Source organism: Musca domestica, unplaced genomic scaffold (genome assembly GCF_030504385.1).
Source record: "Musca domestica strain aabys unplaced genomic scaffold, Musca_domestica.polishedcontigs.V.1.1 72, whole genome shotgun sequence".
Taxonomy (NCBI): Eukaryota; Metazoa; Arthropoda; class Insecta; order Diptera; family Muscidae; genus Musca; species Musca domestica.
The window spans coordinates 900,860-921,558 of record NW_026712388.1 but is presented as its reverse complement, the minus strand read 5'-3'; the positions used below and the strand labels follow the sequence as shown (position 1 = coordinate 921,558).

Here is a 20,699-nt window from a genome sequence, read left to right as displayed (position 1 = left end):
TCTTCTTCTCATCTCTACTGTGGACTTTTACAGGCCTTCTACAAACAGAAGACCTTTAAAGGTCTTCCTTAGGCAGAACTTCGACAGGTCTTCTATGGACGAAAGACCTTCTACAGATCTTCTATTGACAAAAGATCTTCTACCGGTCTTCTATAGACAGAAGACCCTCTTCAGGTCTTCTATAGACAGAAGACCTTCTTCAGGTCTTCTATAGACAGAAGACCTTCTTCAGGTCTTCTATAGACAGAAGACCTTCTTCATGTCTTCTATAGACAGAAGACCTTCTTCAGGTCTTCTATAGACAGAAGACCTTCTTCAGGTCTTGTATAGACAGAAGACCTTCTTCAGGTCTTCTATAGACAGAAGACCTTCTTCAGGTCTTCTATAGACAGAAGACCTTCTTCAGGTCTTTTATAGACAGAAGACCTTCTTCAGGTTTTCTATAGACATAAGACCTTCTTCCGGTCTTTTATAGACAGAAGACCCTCTTCAGGTCTTCTATAGACAGAAGACCTTCTTCAGGTCTTCTATAGAGAGAAGACCTTCTTCAGGTCTTCTATAGAGAGAAGATCTTCTTCAGGTCTTCTTTAGAGCGAAGACCTTCTTCAGGTCTTCTACAGTGAGAAGTTCTTCTTCAGGTCTTCTATAGACAGAAGACCTTCTTCAGGTCTTCTATAGAGAGAAGACCTTCTTCAGGTCTTCTATAGAGAGAAGACCTTCTTCAGGTCTTTTATAGAGAGAAGACCTTCTTCAGGGCTTCTATAGAGAGAAGACCTTCTTCAGGGCTTCTATAGAGAGAAGACCTTCTTCAGGGCTTCTATAGAGAGAAGACCTTCTTCAGATCTTCTATAGAGAGAAGACACTCTTCAGGTCTTCTATAGAGAGAAGTCCTTCTTCAGGTCTTCTATAGAGAGAAGTCCTTCTTCAGGTCTTCTATAGAGAGAAGTCCTTCTTCAGGTCTTCTATAGAGAGAAGTCCTTCTTCAGGTCTTCTATAGAGAGAAGTCCTTCTTTAGGTCTTCTATAGAGAGATGTCCTTCTTCAGGTCTTCTATAGACAGAAGACCTTTTACAGGTCTTGTTTAGACTCAGGACCTTTTACAGGTCTTCTATAGCTGAAAAACTTTTTATATGTCCTTTATAGCCCGAAGACGTTTAAAGGTCTTCTATAGCCTGAACGCCTTTCAACGGCCTTCTATAGCCCAAGGCCTTTAACAGGTCTTCTGTAGCCAAAATAATTTTTTTTTAGAGAAAGAGTAATTTCTACAAATCAGCAATAGATAGAAGACCTTCTGATGGTTTCATTTACAAACCTTCTAAAACTCAGTCATTAAACGCTGCAAAATTATATGTTTATTGTTTTTCATTATAAAATATAAACCAATTAATTCCTAACCCAATTATTTTTATTTTGAAAACAAAAGTCTAAAAATTCCCCTCACTCCAGAGAGTCATTTGTAAATCCCAAAATTGTAACATAAATCCAAAGGTGTTTGACATTTGATTTATTTTTCCAATCTTGAAATTAGTGATTCGATAGGGTACGTTGTAATCCCCCCTTTAAACTGACAACTATCACTACTGCATATTAATTATCCGAAAAAGAGCACCCATCATCAACAGCTTTGTCATCATTGTGACGATCAATGTTAACCCCCCTCCCCTTCCACTCTTTGGCTATGTTTTGTTTGTGACGAAGGGAATGTCCAAAAAAAACCTAATCGAATTGATTGACAAAAATGCTGTCCAGCTGTGTTAAACGCTGAACTTGATAATTTGCGCGCCAGCGGACAGGTTACAGTCGTTTTGCAGCATTTAATGAGAAGCAAAAAAATTATTCACTCCATGAAGGTCAGCAATGCCCGCACGACGTGTGCGGCATATTTTTGTCTTGTTATTAATTTGTTGAAGATTTTATGGTTGTAGCGATTTCTTGGCTTTTATGTTTTGGTCACTTCTTTTAACTCAATTAAAAATAACTAATCGAACAAGTGCTGTAATACATACACTAGTCTACAGAATTGGAAAAATGTTTGATAACGAGCTTAACAATTTGGTTATTCTTTTTGATACCAGAAATTATCAATATTGAGTCAATTTTCAGATTTAAAGGTCAAAACTTAACTATTCATATAAAATACACAAAAAAATGTTAAAACAAGTTAAAAAGTATCGGTCAGTGTGGCCGACAGATATATACCCTGCGCCAATTTTCGTTTATATAAATATATTTTGACTTCTGTTATGATAATTAAAATTGTTGACCCTCTATGGAGTAGTTTCGGAAGGAATGGGCCAATATTGTCCATTTCGTATCGGACCTACATAAATAAGATATAAATATTGCGACGTGCCAGGTTTGGACTTCCTTCACTTTATATGAGATATATGACTATTTTTAGAAAATACTAAAATGAGATTGAGGTACTAGATATAGTCGACCAAAGTACTCCATTTTCATACTTCGTCTCATACAGATAAAAATGTTGGTATGTGCAAAATTACAAGTTAATGGAACATTTACAGGGTGAGATGAAAAAACTGCAAGAAAATAGCAACATCAGCAAATATGGTTCGATAAGTAAAGAAGCGATTTGATCAAAACCAGCGTCGCAGCGGCCGAAAAATGGCTGGTTAGCTGAAAATATCGCAATATTTCATTCGACATATATTGAACAAGTTAAAAAGCAGTAAGTTCGGCCGGGCCGAACTTTGAATACCACCACCATTTTGAATGAATTGGACATTTTTAAAAAATAAAATCCGTTGAAAATTCTGTTAAAATCTTAAACATATCGAATATAGCCGTTATATTGGTTTATACGACGTGAACATACATAAGCTTTGTTTCTCATAACCTATTGCCATATTCAAATTCGAAACTTGAAATAAACGGTGACGAATGTAGCTAAAATCATCAAAATACCATATATAGGGAGGTACCGTTATATCAGAGCTGTACGAAGACCTGGACCTGCATATACAATTTTCTGTCACAGGCTGGATCATCCACTACGAACTGCAAATACGACATCTCAAACAATTTCGGTGAGTATTGTACCTAAAATCGTCAAAATACCGAATATGGGGTAGTACTGATATATGGGGCCTATACGAAGACCTGGACCTGCACAGACAATTTTTGGTCATAGGCTGTAGTATCCAATACGAATTTCAAATACCAAATTTGAAACAATTCTGGTGAATAATGACGCTAAAATCATCAAAATACCTAATATTGGGAGGTACCGTTATGTGGGGGCTATACGAAAACGTGGACCTGCAGACAATTTTCTGTCTTATGCGGTACTATCCATTTTGAACTTCAAGTACCAAATTTGAAACACTTCCGCTGAATAATGTCGCCAAATTCACGAAAATACCAAATATTTGGAGGTATCGTTATATGGGATCTCTATGAAAACGTGGACCTACATGGCCCATTTACGAACTTAGCCTGCCTACTGGCAAAATAAACAAGTGTGCAAAATTTTAGCCTTCTATCTCAATTCGTTGAAAGATAGCGTGATTAGAACAGACAGACGGACATCGCTAAATCGACTTAGAATTTTACGCTGATCAAGAATCAGAATAAATGCCGAATATTACGCGATAATATTCTGGGGGGTGTATCAAAATCCTTTGGGCACGAAAACATTTTGGCCGCAGACCTTGGACATTCCAAGAGGACTCAGCACGCGCCACCCAAGAATGGTTACAGCGCACAATGGCCACCAAAATCTCCGGATACCAAACCGTGGGACTATTGTATCTGGAGTATTTTGGCAAGGTTGCCACTAAAAAATACCAAAGTGTCGATCACCTCAAGCAAGCGCTTCGCCGGGAACGGACCAAAATACCGCAGAGCAACATTCGGGCGGCATGTGACGGTTTCATTGGCCGTTTGAAGGCCACAATTCGTGCCAAAGCTGACCAATTCGAACAAATCTAAACTTATTCTAAAATGTTATGCTATTTCCGACATTTTTTACTTTCATTCAAAAAAATTAAAATAAAAATTAATAATTATGTTGAAATTTTTTTTATTTTACCCTATATTAAACTGAAAAATTATGAATCATAATCAATAATATTTACCTAATAGTTACCTCGATTTGAAAAATAACGATTTATTTTTTATACCCTCGGCTACATCATTTGATACGGCCAAAACGTGTCTCATCGAAATAACGGTTTTAAACCCTAGGTCTCTTTGGACCAATCCGTTTCAGGACATTTGGAGTCGATCTAGCGATGTCCGTGCGTCTGGCTGTGTGGCTTCACATCCCAATATTTTTGCCACTGTTACAACAGGTGCTTAAATAGATTTACTCCATCAAGTGCCTCCCTCACAAGGTCAAAATGTAGAATATTTGATTGTCTTCAAATTGCTTACATATTTTTGTAAACAAAAGGTATGGTGTGAAGATGGAATATATCGGTATTCCCCCTCAACGAGTCAACATTTTGAATAATCATGAAGCTCGTATAAAACGAAATGAGCATCCGATTCTTTTCAAATTTTACACATCCCTATACTTCTATATCTATATCGGATCATTCCTCCTCGTACCTCCCCCACAAAGTGTCAAAAATTAGAATAATTAAAACATGTGTATAATGTTAACTAAGAGTTCAATTTTTCTTCAAATTTAAATATTTCCACTAACACAAGATCCGGTATGAAGAACGGATTGAATAGATCACTCCTTCCAGTACCTCCCCCACAAAGGCTCAAAATTTTGAATAAGCATTAAGCACATAAGACGCTAAATGAGCATTTACTTTCAAACTCAGCACATCCAAATACTTCTATGTACACAAAATGTGTTGAGAAGATGGACAATATTGGAAAACTCCCCCACAACGCGTCAAAATGTTAAATAATTATAACTCTCATAAAACGTGAACTTTTCGAAATATTATCAAATATCTTATATAAAGTGAAAAATATATTCGATATAAAATCCTAATGTGAGATACGAAATAAACCATACAGTTTATATGGGCGAGATACTCGAAAGAATTCCACAAGATGTTGTGACAAATAATAAAAGAAAACCATCAGGTTCCGTCCTCTAATTTTCGAATAATAGAAACTTGAACTAATTTGCTCATTTCCAATTTATAAGTAGATGTTGCACGTAAATGGTCTTCCTAGATCTGGAACCAATATTTCCCAAAGACCTATAATCTCTCAGAAGTGGCAAAAGATTAACATTTATTGTTGGTTTTTTACTGAAACGCATCTATATGAGATACAGACATTTGGCTATATTCTTCAACGAAATCATCGTTAACGAAATAGTCAGAAGTGCGTCTTTCCTGTATTCCACCCAAAACTGCTTGGCTTTTGTAATGTCCGGTAACCCCCATTCAAATGTGCGTGAGGATCGGGCGATAATTACGACCTGCAGAAAATCTTGCAGTTTTTTGGTCCATTTCAACTCCTAAATATATGGCGATCATCTCCAAAAAGAGTAGGCATCTATTCTGACCCTCATCTTATCCCCATGCAAAATTTCGTAAGGATCGGGCCATAAATACGATCTGTATATGATATCCTGATATCTCAACTACTTAGTTTTGTTAGCTATAGAAATATTACCAAATGTTTAATTCAAAATGAAAATATGCCAAAAATATGACAAAATTGAAAAAATATGAGACAATTTTACAAAATCAATATTTTCATCTTTAGAGAGATATTTTTATGCAATTTTTTTAGAGGTTTTGTCTTTCCTGCCAAGAGGCCATTCTGAATTAATGAGAACTGTCGAAATCAGTTCAGCCGTTCTCGACATATAAGAGATCTTTCATGCATATCTTCCTTGATAGACATATATATCGCACATATTTTGCTATATATCCGTTTTGATGGATGTTAACATCAATGTAAAGATCAGAAGTAACCTTGCCAAGGCTTTGTGATTTTGCCGGGATTTAAAATATTCGCGGTTTAATGAAAAATTTTGAATTTTTTCAACAAAAAAGATATGGCCTATTTTACCCGCTAAATATTATCCGATGACCACACAAATTGGTATGCTTCTTCCCCGCCCTAAACTCTAGCTACATGCGAAATTCCGATTGGTCTATAATTGCGACCTGTATAGCTACTGCAAAATCCGACATTTTTTCAGTATTTGGTCCATTTCAACCCCTAAACATTTGGCGATCATCTCCAAAAGAAATAGGGTTCTATTCTGACCCCAGTCCCATCTCCATTCTAAATTTCGTGAAGATCGGGCCATAATTGCGACCTGTAGAGTGATTACAAATTAACATGGACAGACGGACAGACGGACGGACGGACGGACGGACGGACGGACATACATAGCTAGATCGACTCATCTCGGCGAGCTAGGAAGATCCATATATACTTTCCTATGTGGGAAATCAATATTTCGAGGTGTTACATAATTTTTGGCCCAATCAAACTTATAATACCCCCAACACATAGTGTTGTAGGGTATAAATATATTCACGTAATCGAACAATTGTTGAGGGTATGCAGCTGTCGGCAATACCAAATAATTCATTTAACTTTTTTTTTTTAATTCTGAAATAACATTTTTACTGGAAAACCCTGTAGGTTACCTAATTAGAATACGGTACACGAATGATAAAATTATTGGATATTTTATTGCACATGCCTTATAAGAACACTAAAGCTTATAAGAACGGTAAGCCCCATTTGTGAATACCGACAACTAATTAGCAAAAATCTCAACGACACTCCATGACATTGAATTGCAAATCATTGAAAATGTCGATACCATTGAAAATTTAATAAATAAATACGTAAATTATGGTTAATATAACTCTAGACAATATGACAATCTATGACTAATATTTGGACACACATTTAATGGCATAAACTATCAATCTGGCATGTGTTGGCGGCGGACGTGTTAAATTCCACTTAATTCATAATTGTAATTGGTTTAAATGTCAATGTACATTAATCACAATTGCAATACTTATCAAATTGACTAAAATGGTAATTACAGTTCATTAGACATGAAACAGTTATTCGTTATTAATCAAGCAAATTATATTTATATAGAGAAAGCAAGGTAACGCTTTGATAAAAGTGTAAATCTCAGATTTTAATTGGGCGCTTATAATATTTAGTATTATCAGTATGTACGTGAGAGGTTGCTGAAAGGGTGATGGGGTCCACATGTTTTCATTTTTCATTGTCGGAGGAAGAACCACAACTATTATGTCAAGAATCCGTTCAAATAAAAACATAAATCTGAATTCCGAAAACAATATCCGAAAATTGTTTTTGGAGACTTTGATAGATATACATTTATTATTTCTCCCTAAAATATGCAATACCTCAAAATAGAGAGGAAAAATATTTGCTCATCAATTTGGAATTTTAAACCCGTTTTAAATATCTTCGAAAGAAGCGAAGAACTAATAAAAAATCAACTCACCTTTGTTTTAACTTCAATTTTGTGAAATCTGAAACGAAAATAAATTAAATTATAATATTTGTTTAAATTGTACTTTACAACTAAAAAACACAGAAAAATTCAAAAACAAAATTCAAATAATCTATTATTACATTAATGCGAGATAAGTGTAACAGCGATGAGAAAAAAATTTCGAACTTTACAATATTTTTTTAGTTTTTATGAAATTTATATGAAATTTATGTATTAACAAGTAAGCAAAGGCTATAATCGTGCGGGGCCGACCATGTGATACCCTACAACACTACAATATGTTAGAAGCCCCTTTATGTCCAAATCAATTTTGGAAGATTTCGCTTTTGAAATTATGTCACGGAACACTGCCCAGATATTACCCATAGCATTTTGACCGGGAACGTTTACCCAATATTTACGCACTCCGTCGTGCTATTAGTTGTTGTGGTCCATTTTACAGCTAAATATAATCTAATGGTCATCCAAAATGCTAGAATTCTTCCTTGTCCTTAACTCTATTCTCATGCAAAATTCCGTGTTGATTGGTTTGAATTGTGTGACCAGGAAAACCCCTAAATATAATGCGGACATCGTAAAAACAATAGGCCTTGCCCTCCTGAGCCGTACCCTACCCTTTCGTGGAGATCAGACGATACTTTCAATCTGTATATAATAACCCCAACCTGTGTTGTAAGCTGAAAAAATATTACAAAATGTACACTTGGATAAAAAGATGGAAAAATAAAAAAATTGTCACAAAATACTACAAAATCTATATTATCATCATTATAGGCATCTTTTTATGCGATTTTTTTAGATTTTATTCTTTTATGCCAAGAGGGCATTCTGAATTGACAAAATTTGTCAAAATCGGTCCAGCCATTCTTGAGATATAAGAATTTTAGCTAACATCCCCTTCCTTTGTATATATGTATTGCACATATTTCGCAATATATATCCGATATATTTACTATAGGCATCTACGTAACGGTTGGGATTGACCTGTTCGTCACTTTGTGATTTCGCCAGGATTAAAAATATTCGCGGTTTAATGGAAAATTTGACTTTTATTTGACACAAATGTTATGACCTATTTCACCCACTAAAGATTGCCCGATGACCATCAAAATTGGAAGGCTTCTGCCCAGCCCTAAGCTCTAGACCTATGCTAACTTCCGCGTCGATTGGTCCATAATTTCGACCTGTAGAGCGACTGCAAAATCAGGAAATTTTTCAGTTTTGGTCCATTTCAACATTAATATTATGCGATCATCTCTAAACGCAATAGGCTTCTATTCTGAAATTATCTTCTACAGGGAGTCAACATCTCTCTTAACACTTAATTTTTTTTGGAAAGGGTCAAAAAAGAAATTGATTAAAAAAAATCACCAGTCCAAATATCTTGATTTAAAAAACACTTGTAAGATATCCAGTCCAAAATATCATAAAGTTTTTAAGAATACTACTTTTCTGGACAAAAATCGGGGGTTTTCTGAGAATATTTTTAAAATTTTCAAGCCAACAAAATTTGTATTTTTCCAAATATTTCAAAGTTTTCCTTATCAAGGACATTCATTGAAGGAGTCCCTTGTATAAATTGTGGAGTTTTGAAGACTTTCTTTCAATGGTTCCATATATAAAAGTTGTGAATTGAAAACAAGTAAAAAGCTGCATGTTCGGTCGGGCCGCATTTTGAATACCCTCCACCATTTGGAACGAATTTGGCAACTTTCAAAACTTGGGTAAAAAAGTTTTTTGTCATAGAAGTTATTTTAAAATAACTTCTGGGGAGAATATCCCAGACAAAAAACAAGGGAACTGATGAGGATTGGTGGCTCTTTCCGAAACCTGAGTATTCCCTTCCTTACCCCCTGGTAAATATTACCATCGTTCTCCACTAATAAACAATCCGTTAAAAATTCTGATAAAAAAATGCCGAATAATGCCGTTGTATTAGGCTTCCTACAACGACGTGGTCTTGCATAGGCAACTATTGTCATAAGCCACTACAATATACAAATGCGAAACTTTACAAAAAAAATCGGTGAATAATGCATCTAAAATCATCAAAATACCGAATATAGTGTTGTACTATTATATGGGGTTATACCAAAACGTAGACCTGCACAGACAATTTTCTGTCATAGACTGTAGTATCCATTACGAACTTTAAATACGAAATTTGAAAGGATTCCGGTGAAAAATGTCGCTAAAATCATCAAAATACCGAATATCGGGAGGTACCATTATATGGGGGCTATACGAAGACGTGGACCTACTCTATACCAAAAGTCCTTCAGAAATTTAAGTAAATTTGTATCAATTAAACAAAAAAAAAAAAAACAGTAAAGTTCGGCCGGGCCAAACTTTAAATACCCTTTAGCATTTCGAAGAAACTTGAAATTTTTTCATATGTGAAGACGTGTTCCTTCGTGAGTAAAGTTTTGGCAAAGGGTGTAGTTGAAACAATTCCGGTAAAAAATGTCGCTGTAAATCATTAAAATACCAAATATCGAAAGATACCGTTATATGGGCTATAGGAAGACGTGGAGCTACAGAGACACTTTTTGTCATACGTTGTGGTATTCATTATGAACATCAATTACGAAATTTAAAAATAATTCCGGTTAATAATGTCACTAAGATCATCCAAACATCGAATATCGTGAGGTATCCTTATATAGGGACTATATGAAAACGTTGACCTACATGAACTTATGTATGAACTTAACCTGCCTACTGGAAAAATACACATATGTGCAAAATTTTAGCCTTCTATTCGTTCGAAATATAGAGTGATTATAACAGGCAGACGGACATAAGTATTTCGAGGAGTTACAAACGGAATGACAAAGTTAATATAGGGTAAATTAATCACCATAGTATGGTGGAGGGTATAAAAAATGTCTAAAAACACTTTTGGTGTGATCATTAAGATGTAAAAAACTCGAATTTCTTTGTCAGAAGGTCCCATAAACATTATCTTAAAAAAAGTCCCAGCAGGCCACACTTTTCTTCAAAGATCCACAAATTGTTGGTTAGAAGGGCCTTGATTTCTACAGTTTCCTTTATACAGGAAGAAAAAAGTTTTACAATATTCAGGATACAGGAAGACATCGCAATATTCTCAAACCTTAAAAAATTCTTAAAAATCTAAAATTTGTTGGAACATTTAAAAAATTATTAAAAGTCCACAATTTTCGGTAAAGAAATCCTTCCAAAACGATCTATAAAAATACAAAATTTTCGGCAATTAAATCTTAGACATATTTATCTAAAATCCTCGAGTTATGCCCAGAAAATTCACTATTTTTTGCCAGAAAGAAATTTACAAATACATAAGTATTTTGGTGGGATATTCGTAAAAATTCTGAGCAACTACATTCGAATCCACGAAATCATTTTCCAATTTTTTCTTCAAAATCCAGCATATTACGTGAGAAGAATTTTCCAAAAATCATTAACAATTTTCTTCTTTATTAAAACGTGGTGTTTCTTGAAAATGCTTTCTTAGAAAATTAGCAATTACTGCCCAAGAACTTTTCATAAAAATCCAAAAAAAAAAAATCGATGATTTTGAAAAAGATTACTTAAAAATCCAAGAAATGTGGTCTCTCAAAAAATTAACTTAAAAAATCCAATAACTATATCGATGAAGTCCATGAATTTTTAGGAAGGATGAAATATTGCAAATAAAATGTCATAATGAGTCTCAAAACAAAAGAAATATCTAAATGTACATCAAAAAAATCTTAATAACGTATTATTTGATAAATTATCGGGAAATCTTTGAATTTTTTGGAATTTGCTAGAAAATGTATTAAAATTAAATTGTTTATATTCCACACTTTAATATTTTCAATATCATATATATTACAGCACCTCTTTGCAGCGAATTTGATTTTAATTATCGTAACGGATAAAAACCTATTCTGTTATACTTAGGCGAATTTGAGCTGGGGTGAATATAACAAGAAGGCCTAAAAGTATGCTAAGACAATTATTCTCTTTTGTTTAAAATTCAGAATTCACGTTGAAATGCGTTAAATTTGGTCCCAATTTCAAAGTGGGGTTTCTATGAATGTTTACTAAGGATCATCCTAACTATAAACGAGGATTTTAAAGAATATATTTTTATGAGCCACATCCAAGCTTTATACTTAAATTTTTAAATAATAAATGTCCAAGGAATATACACGCTATTATCGTGGATTTTTGAAGAATACATTGTCAAGGGCCAACTGTACTGAAAACTAGAATTTTTAAAGGAAATTTTTCCAAGGACTATTCAAGCGCGGTTTTTTACACAATATTTTGAAGAACCATACGAGCTAAATACCAAGATTTTTAAATAATGTTTTGTCATCCAAGCTATAATCGGAGACATTTAAAGAAAAGTTTTTTTTTTTAATGACCACACTAGGGATATTTAAAAAAAGAATTTTCAGGGACCATCGGGAACATTTAAATAATAGTTTTTCAAGGACCAACCCAAGGCGTGGATTTTTAAGAAAAATGTTCTCAAGGATCATGTGAGCAATAAAAAATATTTTTTCAAGAACCTTTTAACTTGGATTTTTAACGAATATTTTTTAAGGACCATCCAAGCCATTAACACGGAATTAGAAAAAGTTTTTTTTTTAAGGAACATCCAAGCCATATATGTGAATTTTAAAGAAGATTTTTTCAACGACTATCCCAGCTATAAAAGACGGTTTCTAAAAAATATTTTACAAGAACCATTAAAGCTATAACCAGGGATTTTCAGAGAATAATTTCTCAACGAACGTCCAAGCTGAAAACGTGGATTATCAAAGAGTATTTTCATCAATCCAAGCTATAAACGTGGATTTTTATGAACGAACTTTCCAAGGTCCATCCCAGCTATAAACTTGGATTTTTAAAAAAGATTTCTTTGAGGACCATATAACTTTTAAACGAGGATTTTTAAAGAGGATTTTTTCAAGGACCATCCAAGTCATAAACATGTATTTTTAAAGATGATTTTTTTTCAAGGAGCATTGAAGCCATAAACGCCCGTTTTTAAATAAAATATTTTCAAAGGACCAAGGATTTTCAAGATTTTTTTCAAGGAACATCTCATCCGTAAACGAGAGTTTTTACAGAAGATTTTTTAAAATACCATCCAAGCTGTAAATATGGTTTTAAAAAAAAAAAAGATTTTTTTGAGGACCATCTAGCCTATATGGATTTTTTTTCAAGGACCTTTAATGTCACTTACGTGGATTTTAAGGGAGATTTTTTCAAGGAGCATATAAACCATAAATGCTGATTATTAAAGAATATGTTTTCAACAATAATCCAAGCTATAAATATGTGTTTTCAATAAAGATTGTTTTAAGGACATTCAGAGCCATACCCTTGGATTTTTTTAAGAACAATTTAAGCTATAAACGCGGATTTTTAAAGATGATTTTTCCAAGGACCACCCATGCCAGAAATATGGTTTTTAAGGAAGATTTCCAACGACCTTCTAATCCGTAAACGTGGCTTTTTAAAGGAGATTTTTTCAAAGAGCATCCAAGCTCTAAACATAGAATTTTAAATAAGATTTCTTCAAGGACCATATAATCTTTATACGGGGATTTTGAAAAACGATTTTTCCAAGGATCATACACGCTATAAAAATGGATTTTTTAAGGAAGTTTTTATCAAGGACCATCCAAGCCACAAACGTGGATTTTTAAAGAATATTTTTTCAAGGACTATCCAAACTATAAACATGGATATTAAACAAAAATAAATTTCAAGGACCATTCAACCTATAAACGTCAAATTTCAAGCATTAAATCCACGTTCATGGCTCCGACGTTCCTTGATCCAAAACTTCTCTAAAAATTCACGTTTATGGCCTGGATGAATCATAGAAAAATTTTTCTCTAAAAATTCACGATTTGTGAAATCGACGGTCCATGAAAATATGTTCCTTAAAAACCCCCGTTTATAGCTTGGAGGGTTCCTAGAGAAAAATTTTTTTTAAAAATCAACGTTTATGGCCTGGATGGTTCTTAAAGAAATTTGTCTTTAAAAATCCAAGTTTATGGTCCCCGGATAGAATCTTCTTTAAAAATCAACGCTTATGGCCTGGATGGTTCCTAGAGAAATTTTTCTTTAAAAATCCAAGTTTATGGTCCCCGGATAGAATCTTCATTAAAAATCAACGCTTATGGCCTGGATGGTTCCTAGAGAAATTTTTCTTTAAAAATCCACGTTTATGGCCTGGATGGCATCTAGAGAAATTTTTCTATACAAATCAACGTTCATGGACTGGAATTAAGAGATTTTTTTAAAAAATCCACGTTTATGGCCAAGAATTAAATTTTTTTCTTTAAAAACGTTTTTATACTCCTCTGCCCTTTAGAAATGAATGGAATCGTATTATTCTTCGTTATCTCATTTTTTTTATTACGCAAATTTTATTTAACGGATCTCCTAGCCTATCAATTTACGCTTAAAGCCAAGGCCACCGCCAATACCAGCTCCAATACTACCTCCAAGACCTGCATTTGCATTTGCGTCAGCATTAGCCACAGCCTCAGCACCAGCAAGGCCTCCAAGTGAGTGTGCATTTGCATTTGAATTGGCAATGGCGGAAGCGCCACCAATTCCAGCCCCAATTCCAGCTCCCAGACCACCACCACCACCGAGACTGCCACCAATTCCAGCACCGGCACCATAACTTCCAGCACTTACGGCCATAATGCCAATAGATAGAGCTCCCAAAATGCTGAAGATTTTCATTTTCGGTTCTTGAAACTTTTTGTTCTACTCTCGAGAAATTATTAGTTGTTTTGCCCTAATGTGGGTCTTTATATATATTTTTCTTTGAAAGATCTGTTGCATAGTTCCGTTATTGGAAACAAGTAAAACTAGCTCTGAGAAAGAAATTTGATTTTTTTTTCGTATGACAAGAACATAAAAGAAATGGGACAACCAGAAAAAAATGCAAGCTTAATACAAAAAGTGCATCATTGATGCTAATTATTTAAATAATTTACTTCTTTGAAAGATTTTTTTTTAGTAACGGGAAACAATTAGCAAACGGTAGCAAATTTATTATATAATTTAATATAATATAATATTACGCCATAATATAAGTAATTATATCTACAGAGTAGATATGCAAAAAATGGTATTCGATGGAATTTATGAGGAGAAGAGGCGTGCAAAAGGTCTTTAATGGAAGGGGACTTGCAGAGGGTATTTTGGCTTTTGAATACCTTTAAGGGTCTTTTGAATATATCAGTCATTCAAAGGTCTTCTAACGAGGGAAGAGCTTTGAGGCAGGAGACTGGCAAAAAGGAAATAGCTTCAAATTTTAGAATATGTTTAGATTTGTTCGAATTGGTCACCTTTGGTATGAATTATGGCCTTCAAACGGCCAATGAAACCGGCACATGCTGCCCGAATGTTGCTCTGCCGTATTTTGGCCCATTCCCGGCGAAGCGCTTGCTTGAGGTGATCGACACTTTGGTATTTTTTAGTGCCAACTTTGCTTTCCAAAATACTCCAGACACAATAGTCCAACGGATTGGTATCCGGAGATTTTCGTGGCCATTGTGCGCTGGAAATGAAGCGAGGAAATTCATTTCGTAACCTTTCTTGGGTGCTGAGTGCGATCGCGCTGAGTTCTGTTGGAATGTCCAAGGTCTACGGCCAAAATGTTTGCGTGCCCGATGCTTTAATACACCCTCCGGAATATTTTCGCGATAATATTCGGCATTTATTTTGATGCCACAGTCGATTAACACAAGCGGAGAGCGACCATTGCTATGGCGGCCCACATTTTCACTATGGACAGAGCTTGAGTTCTGGTGGCCAACCAAGGGTACGCATTTACAGCTGACCTCTTTGGCAAGTAAACACGATCATTTTATTTGTTTACAAACTACTGCACAACGAATGTTTTCTCATCGGAGAAAATCAAATTCGGCAGTTCACCACTTTCGGCCAAGCGAAACAACTCCGTAGAGTCTATTTTCTTTCTGTTGCGGTGTAAGTTCTTGCAATTTTTGGAGTTTCAATGGCTTTACCCCGAGCTCATTTTTCAATATTTGCCAAATGGAATATTGCGATATGTTCAGCTCACTAATAACAGCTGTCGGACGAGTGACTTAAAAATGACAGAAGTCTGAAGTTTGTTGTAGTTTTTTCATCTCACCGTGTACACAAATCCTTAAAAGGGCCTTCAAGCAGTAGAAACCAAATGCTGTCTTTAAATTAAAGACCTTCAGGATCTATGCATGGATGCTTGAAATTGCCATCTATAAAATATCTTTAGAAATCCTTCTTCTTATCGAAGGACCTTTGGAGGTTTTCAATATGTAGAAATCCTTTTCCATTCTGTTTCCATCCAAAGGTGACCTCATGAAAGTTCATCCATCAACAGAAGACCTTATAAAGGCCTATTTTTTATAAAATATCTTTAGAAGGCCTTCTTTTTATCGAAGGAACTTTGGCGGTTTTCAATATGTAGAAATCCTCTTCCATTTTGTTTTTAATTTTTAGGATCTTGGAAGGCCTTCCATCCAAAGGTGACCTGTTGAAGGTCATCCATCAACAGAAGACCCTATAAAGGCCTATTTTTTATAAAATATCTTTAGAAGGCCTTCTTTTTATCGAAGGACCTTTGGAGACTTTTAATATGTAGAAATCCTCTTCCATTTTTTTTTTAATTTTTATGATCTTGGAAGGCCTTCCATCCAAAGGTGATCTCTTGAAGGTCATCCATTTAAATATGGGAGCCTTTGATGACTTCTTTTTTATAGATTACTTTTAAATTTGGTTTTATGAACCCCTCTCACTTGTAAATGACCTCTTGAATTTATTCTACCCGTAAATGAGCTCTTGAAACTCTTGGATCGATGGGTGATTTTTGATACCCTTTATCTTTAGATAACTTTTGGCTGGTCTTTTCTTAACAAAACTTCTGCTAATAGTTCTTTTTCTACCAAGACATTCATCATTCCCATTAAAAAAATCCTTTTTTAAGTCTTTTAGCTATAGGGGCCCTTAATTTGTAGAAGACCTCTCAACCCCTAGTCATGTAAGACCTTGAATTGATTATATAATTAATCTGCTACTGTTTTTAAACTGTCCCATTTTTATTGAAACTTTTAATTAAAAAAGCAAAACAATACAGATTCATCGAATTAATGACGTACTTTTAAGTTTGCATTTCTTGATTAGCCAATATTTTCGAAAAGCTAGTTTTGCTTCTTTCTTTTTTATTTTTAGCTAATAACGGTCCTCGACAAAATCTCTTTCCGAAATATATAAAAAGGCCCGCACTTGGCAAAAATCTTAAACACACCAATAATTCCTTTTGGGTAGAACAGAAAGTTTCAACAACCGAAAATGAAAATCTTTAGCATTTTGGGAGCCCTATCTATTGGCATTATGGCCGTAAGTGCTGGAAAATATGGTGCCGGTGCAGGAATTGGTGGCAGTCTCGGTGGTGGTCTGGGAGCTGGAATTGGGGCCGGAATTGGTGGCTCTTCTGCCATTGCCAATTCAAATGCCAATGCACACTCACTTGGAGGTCTTGCTGGTGCTCAGGCTGTGGCTAGTGCTGAGGCAAATGCTAATGCCGGTGCTGGAATTGGTGGCAGTCTTGGCGGTGGTATTGGAGCTGGTATTGGCGGTGGCCTTGGCAAGAAAGGTGCTTATAAAGGCTAAGAAATTGGTTGAATAAAATTTGTGTAATAAAATTTTTAGATAACAAAAAAAAAGCGTTTTAATTAATTTACGAAAACAGGGAAACAATTTTTAAAAATTGGTTCTACAAATCAATTTTCACATCTCGGATTATCCTTGAAAGATTCTTCTTTCAAAATCCACGTTCATACCATGGATGATCCATGAAAAAACTTTCTAAATCTTCGCGATCATGAATAGTCCTTGAAAAAAAACCTTGAAAAACTTCCAGAGTATACCATGGAAGCTTCTAGGAAAAGATTCTTTAGAAATCCCGGTTTATGGATTACAGAAAATTTTCTTAAAAAGTCTCGGGTTATGGCCTGGATTGTTTTTGGAGAAAATTTTCTTTAAAAATCCACGTTTATGGCCTGGATGTTTTTGGAGAAAGTTTTCTTTAAAAATCTCGGGTAATGGCCTATGTGGTTTTTGGTTCTTCAAGAATCCACGTTTATGGCCTAAGTGGTTTTTGGTTCTTCAAGAATCCACGTTTATGGCCTAAGTGGTTTTTGGTTCTTCAAGAATCCACGTTTATGGCCTAAGTGGTTTTTGGTTCTTCAAGAATCCACGTTTATGGCCTAAGTGGTTTTTGGTTCTTCAAGAATCCACGTTTATGGCCTGGACGGTTTTTGGAGAAATTTTTCTTTAAAAATCCACGTTTATGGTCCCGGGAGAGAATCTTCTTTAAAAATCCACGTTTATGGTCTTGATCGTTTTTTTAGAGAATCTTCTTTAAAAATCCACGTTTATGGTCCCTAGAGGCAATCTTCTTTAAAAATCACGTTTATGGTCCCTGGAGAGAATTTTCTTTAAAAATCCACGTTTATGGTCCCTGGAGAGAATTTTCTTTAAAAATCCACGTTTATGGTCCCTGGAGAGAATTTTCTTTAAAAATCCACGTTTATGGTCCCTGGAGAGAATTTTCTTTAAAAATCCACGTTTATGGTCCCTGGAGAGAATTTTCTTTAAAAATCCACGTTTATGGTCCCTGGAGAGAATTTTCTTTACAAATCCACGTTTATGGTCCCTGGAGAGAATTTTCTTTAAAAATCCACGTTTATGGTCCCTGGAGAGAATTTTCTTTAAAAATCCACGTTTATGGTCCCTAGAGAGAATCTTCTTTAAAAATCCACGTTTATGGTCCCTGGAGAGAATCTTCTTTAAAAATCCACGTTTATGGTCCCTGGAGAGAATCTTCTTTAAAAATCCACGTTTATGGTCCCTGGAGAGAATCTTCTTTAAAAATCCACGTTTATGGTCCCTGGAGAGAATCTTCTTTAAAAAATCACGTTTATGAATCCACGTTTATGCCTTGGAGCGTCCTTGAAACAAATCTTCTTTAAAAATCCAAGTTTATGCCTTGGAGGGTCCTTGAAAAAAATGTCATTAAAAGTCCTCGTATATAGCTTGGAGGGTCCTTAAAAACACATTGTTAAAAGGAACTCTATGATATCACAAATGATATCCGATTTTTGTTAATTTAGATGTTCACCCAAAAAACTACCCATCACCCAAAGCTAAAACTTTCTCAAGCCATAGAAAACCGGTTCTCCAGTATTTGCATATTCAAAACCGAAAAAAGTCCCCTAAAAATTTCTAAAAAAAAATCAACATTTGCCAGTTAAACGGTAGTTATATTTTTTTTATTTATTTATTACTCGTTTTCGTTATTCAGAAGCTTCTATATTCCACACTTATCTATTAATTGCTAAATATATCGACATTAATATTTTTTTTTTCTAAATCAAACACATGATCATAACTTATTGGCACTGCATTTGAAGCCAGTTCGACTTGTTTGACATTGTTTAGCTGCGGGCAGATGCGCTACTCACCCAAAAAAAGAAAATAATTAGGACGCTATAAAATACAAACGCATCGTTTGCACCGCATTCAAACAGTTCTGAGAATCTTCCAGCAAAGATGAGAATTTTCGCCATTTTATTCGCCTTGTTCGTTGCCATTTTGGCCGTCAGTGCCAGTCCCCAAAGAGGATTTAAGGGAGGCCGTGGTGGTTTTGGTGGCGGTGGTTTCGGTGGTGGTGCCGCAAGTGCCACAGCTAATGCAAATGCCAACGCTTCCAGTCTTGGAGGTAACAGTGCCGCTATTGCTAACGCTAATGCCAATGCACAATCGAAATCTTTTGGAAAATGAGGAATACAATAATTAAATAAATAAATAAAATAAAATTTTTTGAAAAAAAAAAAAATAATTGGTGTTGTGTGTGTTTCAATCGGAGGCTGGAGAAAATGGCGGACTCTGGACACTTGGTTGGGTGATGTACTGGATTATTTGAAAACAAAAAATATAAAAAATGTCTCTTATTAACCCATTGGTAGTCAGGTCGACTTAAGGTTCCACCAATGGTAGAGGAATATTTTCATAAAGATGGATGGTCCTTGGTATCCAACCTAGAGACATTGATGTTTAAACAGTATTTTTAAGGATCCTAAAAACTGTGAACGTGAATTTTTAAGGAATTTTTTTTCAAGGATCATCCGAACTATTTAAGAGGATTCTTACAAAATAGCTGTCAGATGTCTTCAATGCTCCAAGCTATAAAGGTGGATTTTTAAATAGATTTTTTCAAGGACAATTTAAGCTATAAACTTGGATTTTAATGAGTATTTTATTAAGGATTATCCAAGCAATAAACATGGATTTAAAAAAAAAACATTAAAGAAAGTCTTAAAGTCGGGAGGGGGCTGATTTTATGATACCCTACACCACTTTGCTAATTTAGTAGAGCTCCGCATAACAATTAAAAGTTCGTTCCAGCTATGATTATAATTTAAAGTTCAAAGGACTAAATATGCCGAAGCATTTGTATCTTCTAAATTCGTACTTGTATTACCCATTTGGTGCACAATTAACTTGAAATCGGATAAAGATATATATGGGAGCTATATCCAAATCGGAACCGATCTTGATAAAATTTGGCAAAGATATTTCTGAGCTGTATTTGATAAATTTCCCTGAAAATCGTCGTTACAGAGTACATATTACAGATATGGGTAACAAGTGTAACAAATCGGATGAAGAGTATAAATAGGAGCTACAGCTATATCTGAACCGAACCGAACCGATCTTCACCAAATTTTATATACAAGCTTCTAGACTCAATTCGGTCGTAAGTGCCAAATTCCATCCCATTTCGACAAATATTAGACGTTTGGTGCACAATAAAAAGTAAATCGGACGAAGTTATATATGGGAGCTATATCCAAATCTGAACCGATCTCGATAAAATTTACCAAAGGTATTTCTGAGTTGTATTTGATATATTTCCCAAAATATTGTTGTTACAGAGTGCATATTACGGGTGCGGAGAACGAAAATAACAAATCGGATGAACAATATATATGGGAGCTATAGTTATATCTGAACGGATTTCGATAAAATTTGGCATATTTATTTTCAGGCCTAATCTGGTTGTATGTGCAAAATTCCATACCATTCGATATTACACGTTTGGTGCACAATAAAAGGCAAATCGGACGAAGATATATATGAGAGCTATATCTAAATTTTGAGCGATTATC

General features: G+C 34.8%; 1 protein-coding gene across 1 annotated transcript; it reads left to right on the top strand.

Annotated features, from left to right (window-relative positions):
• The first annotated feature begins 16,818 nt into the window (after positions 1–16,818).
• LOC101897418 (uncharacterized) lies at positions 16,819–17,139 on the top strand. The gene has a single exon (XM_005186363.4). It carries the CDS (start codon positions 16,819–16,821, stop codon positions 17,137–17,139), a length of 321 nt encoding a protein of 106 aa, XP_005186420.2.
• The last annotated feature ends 3,560 nt before the right edge of the window (positions 17,140–20,699 follow it).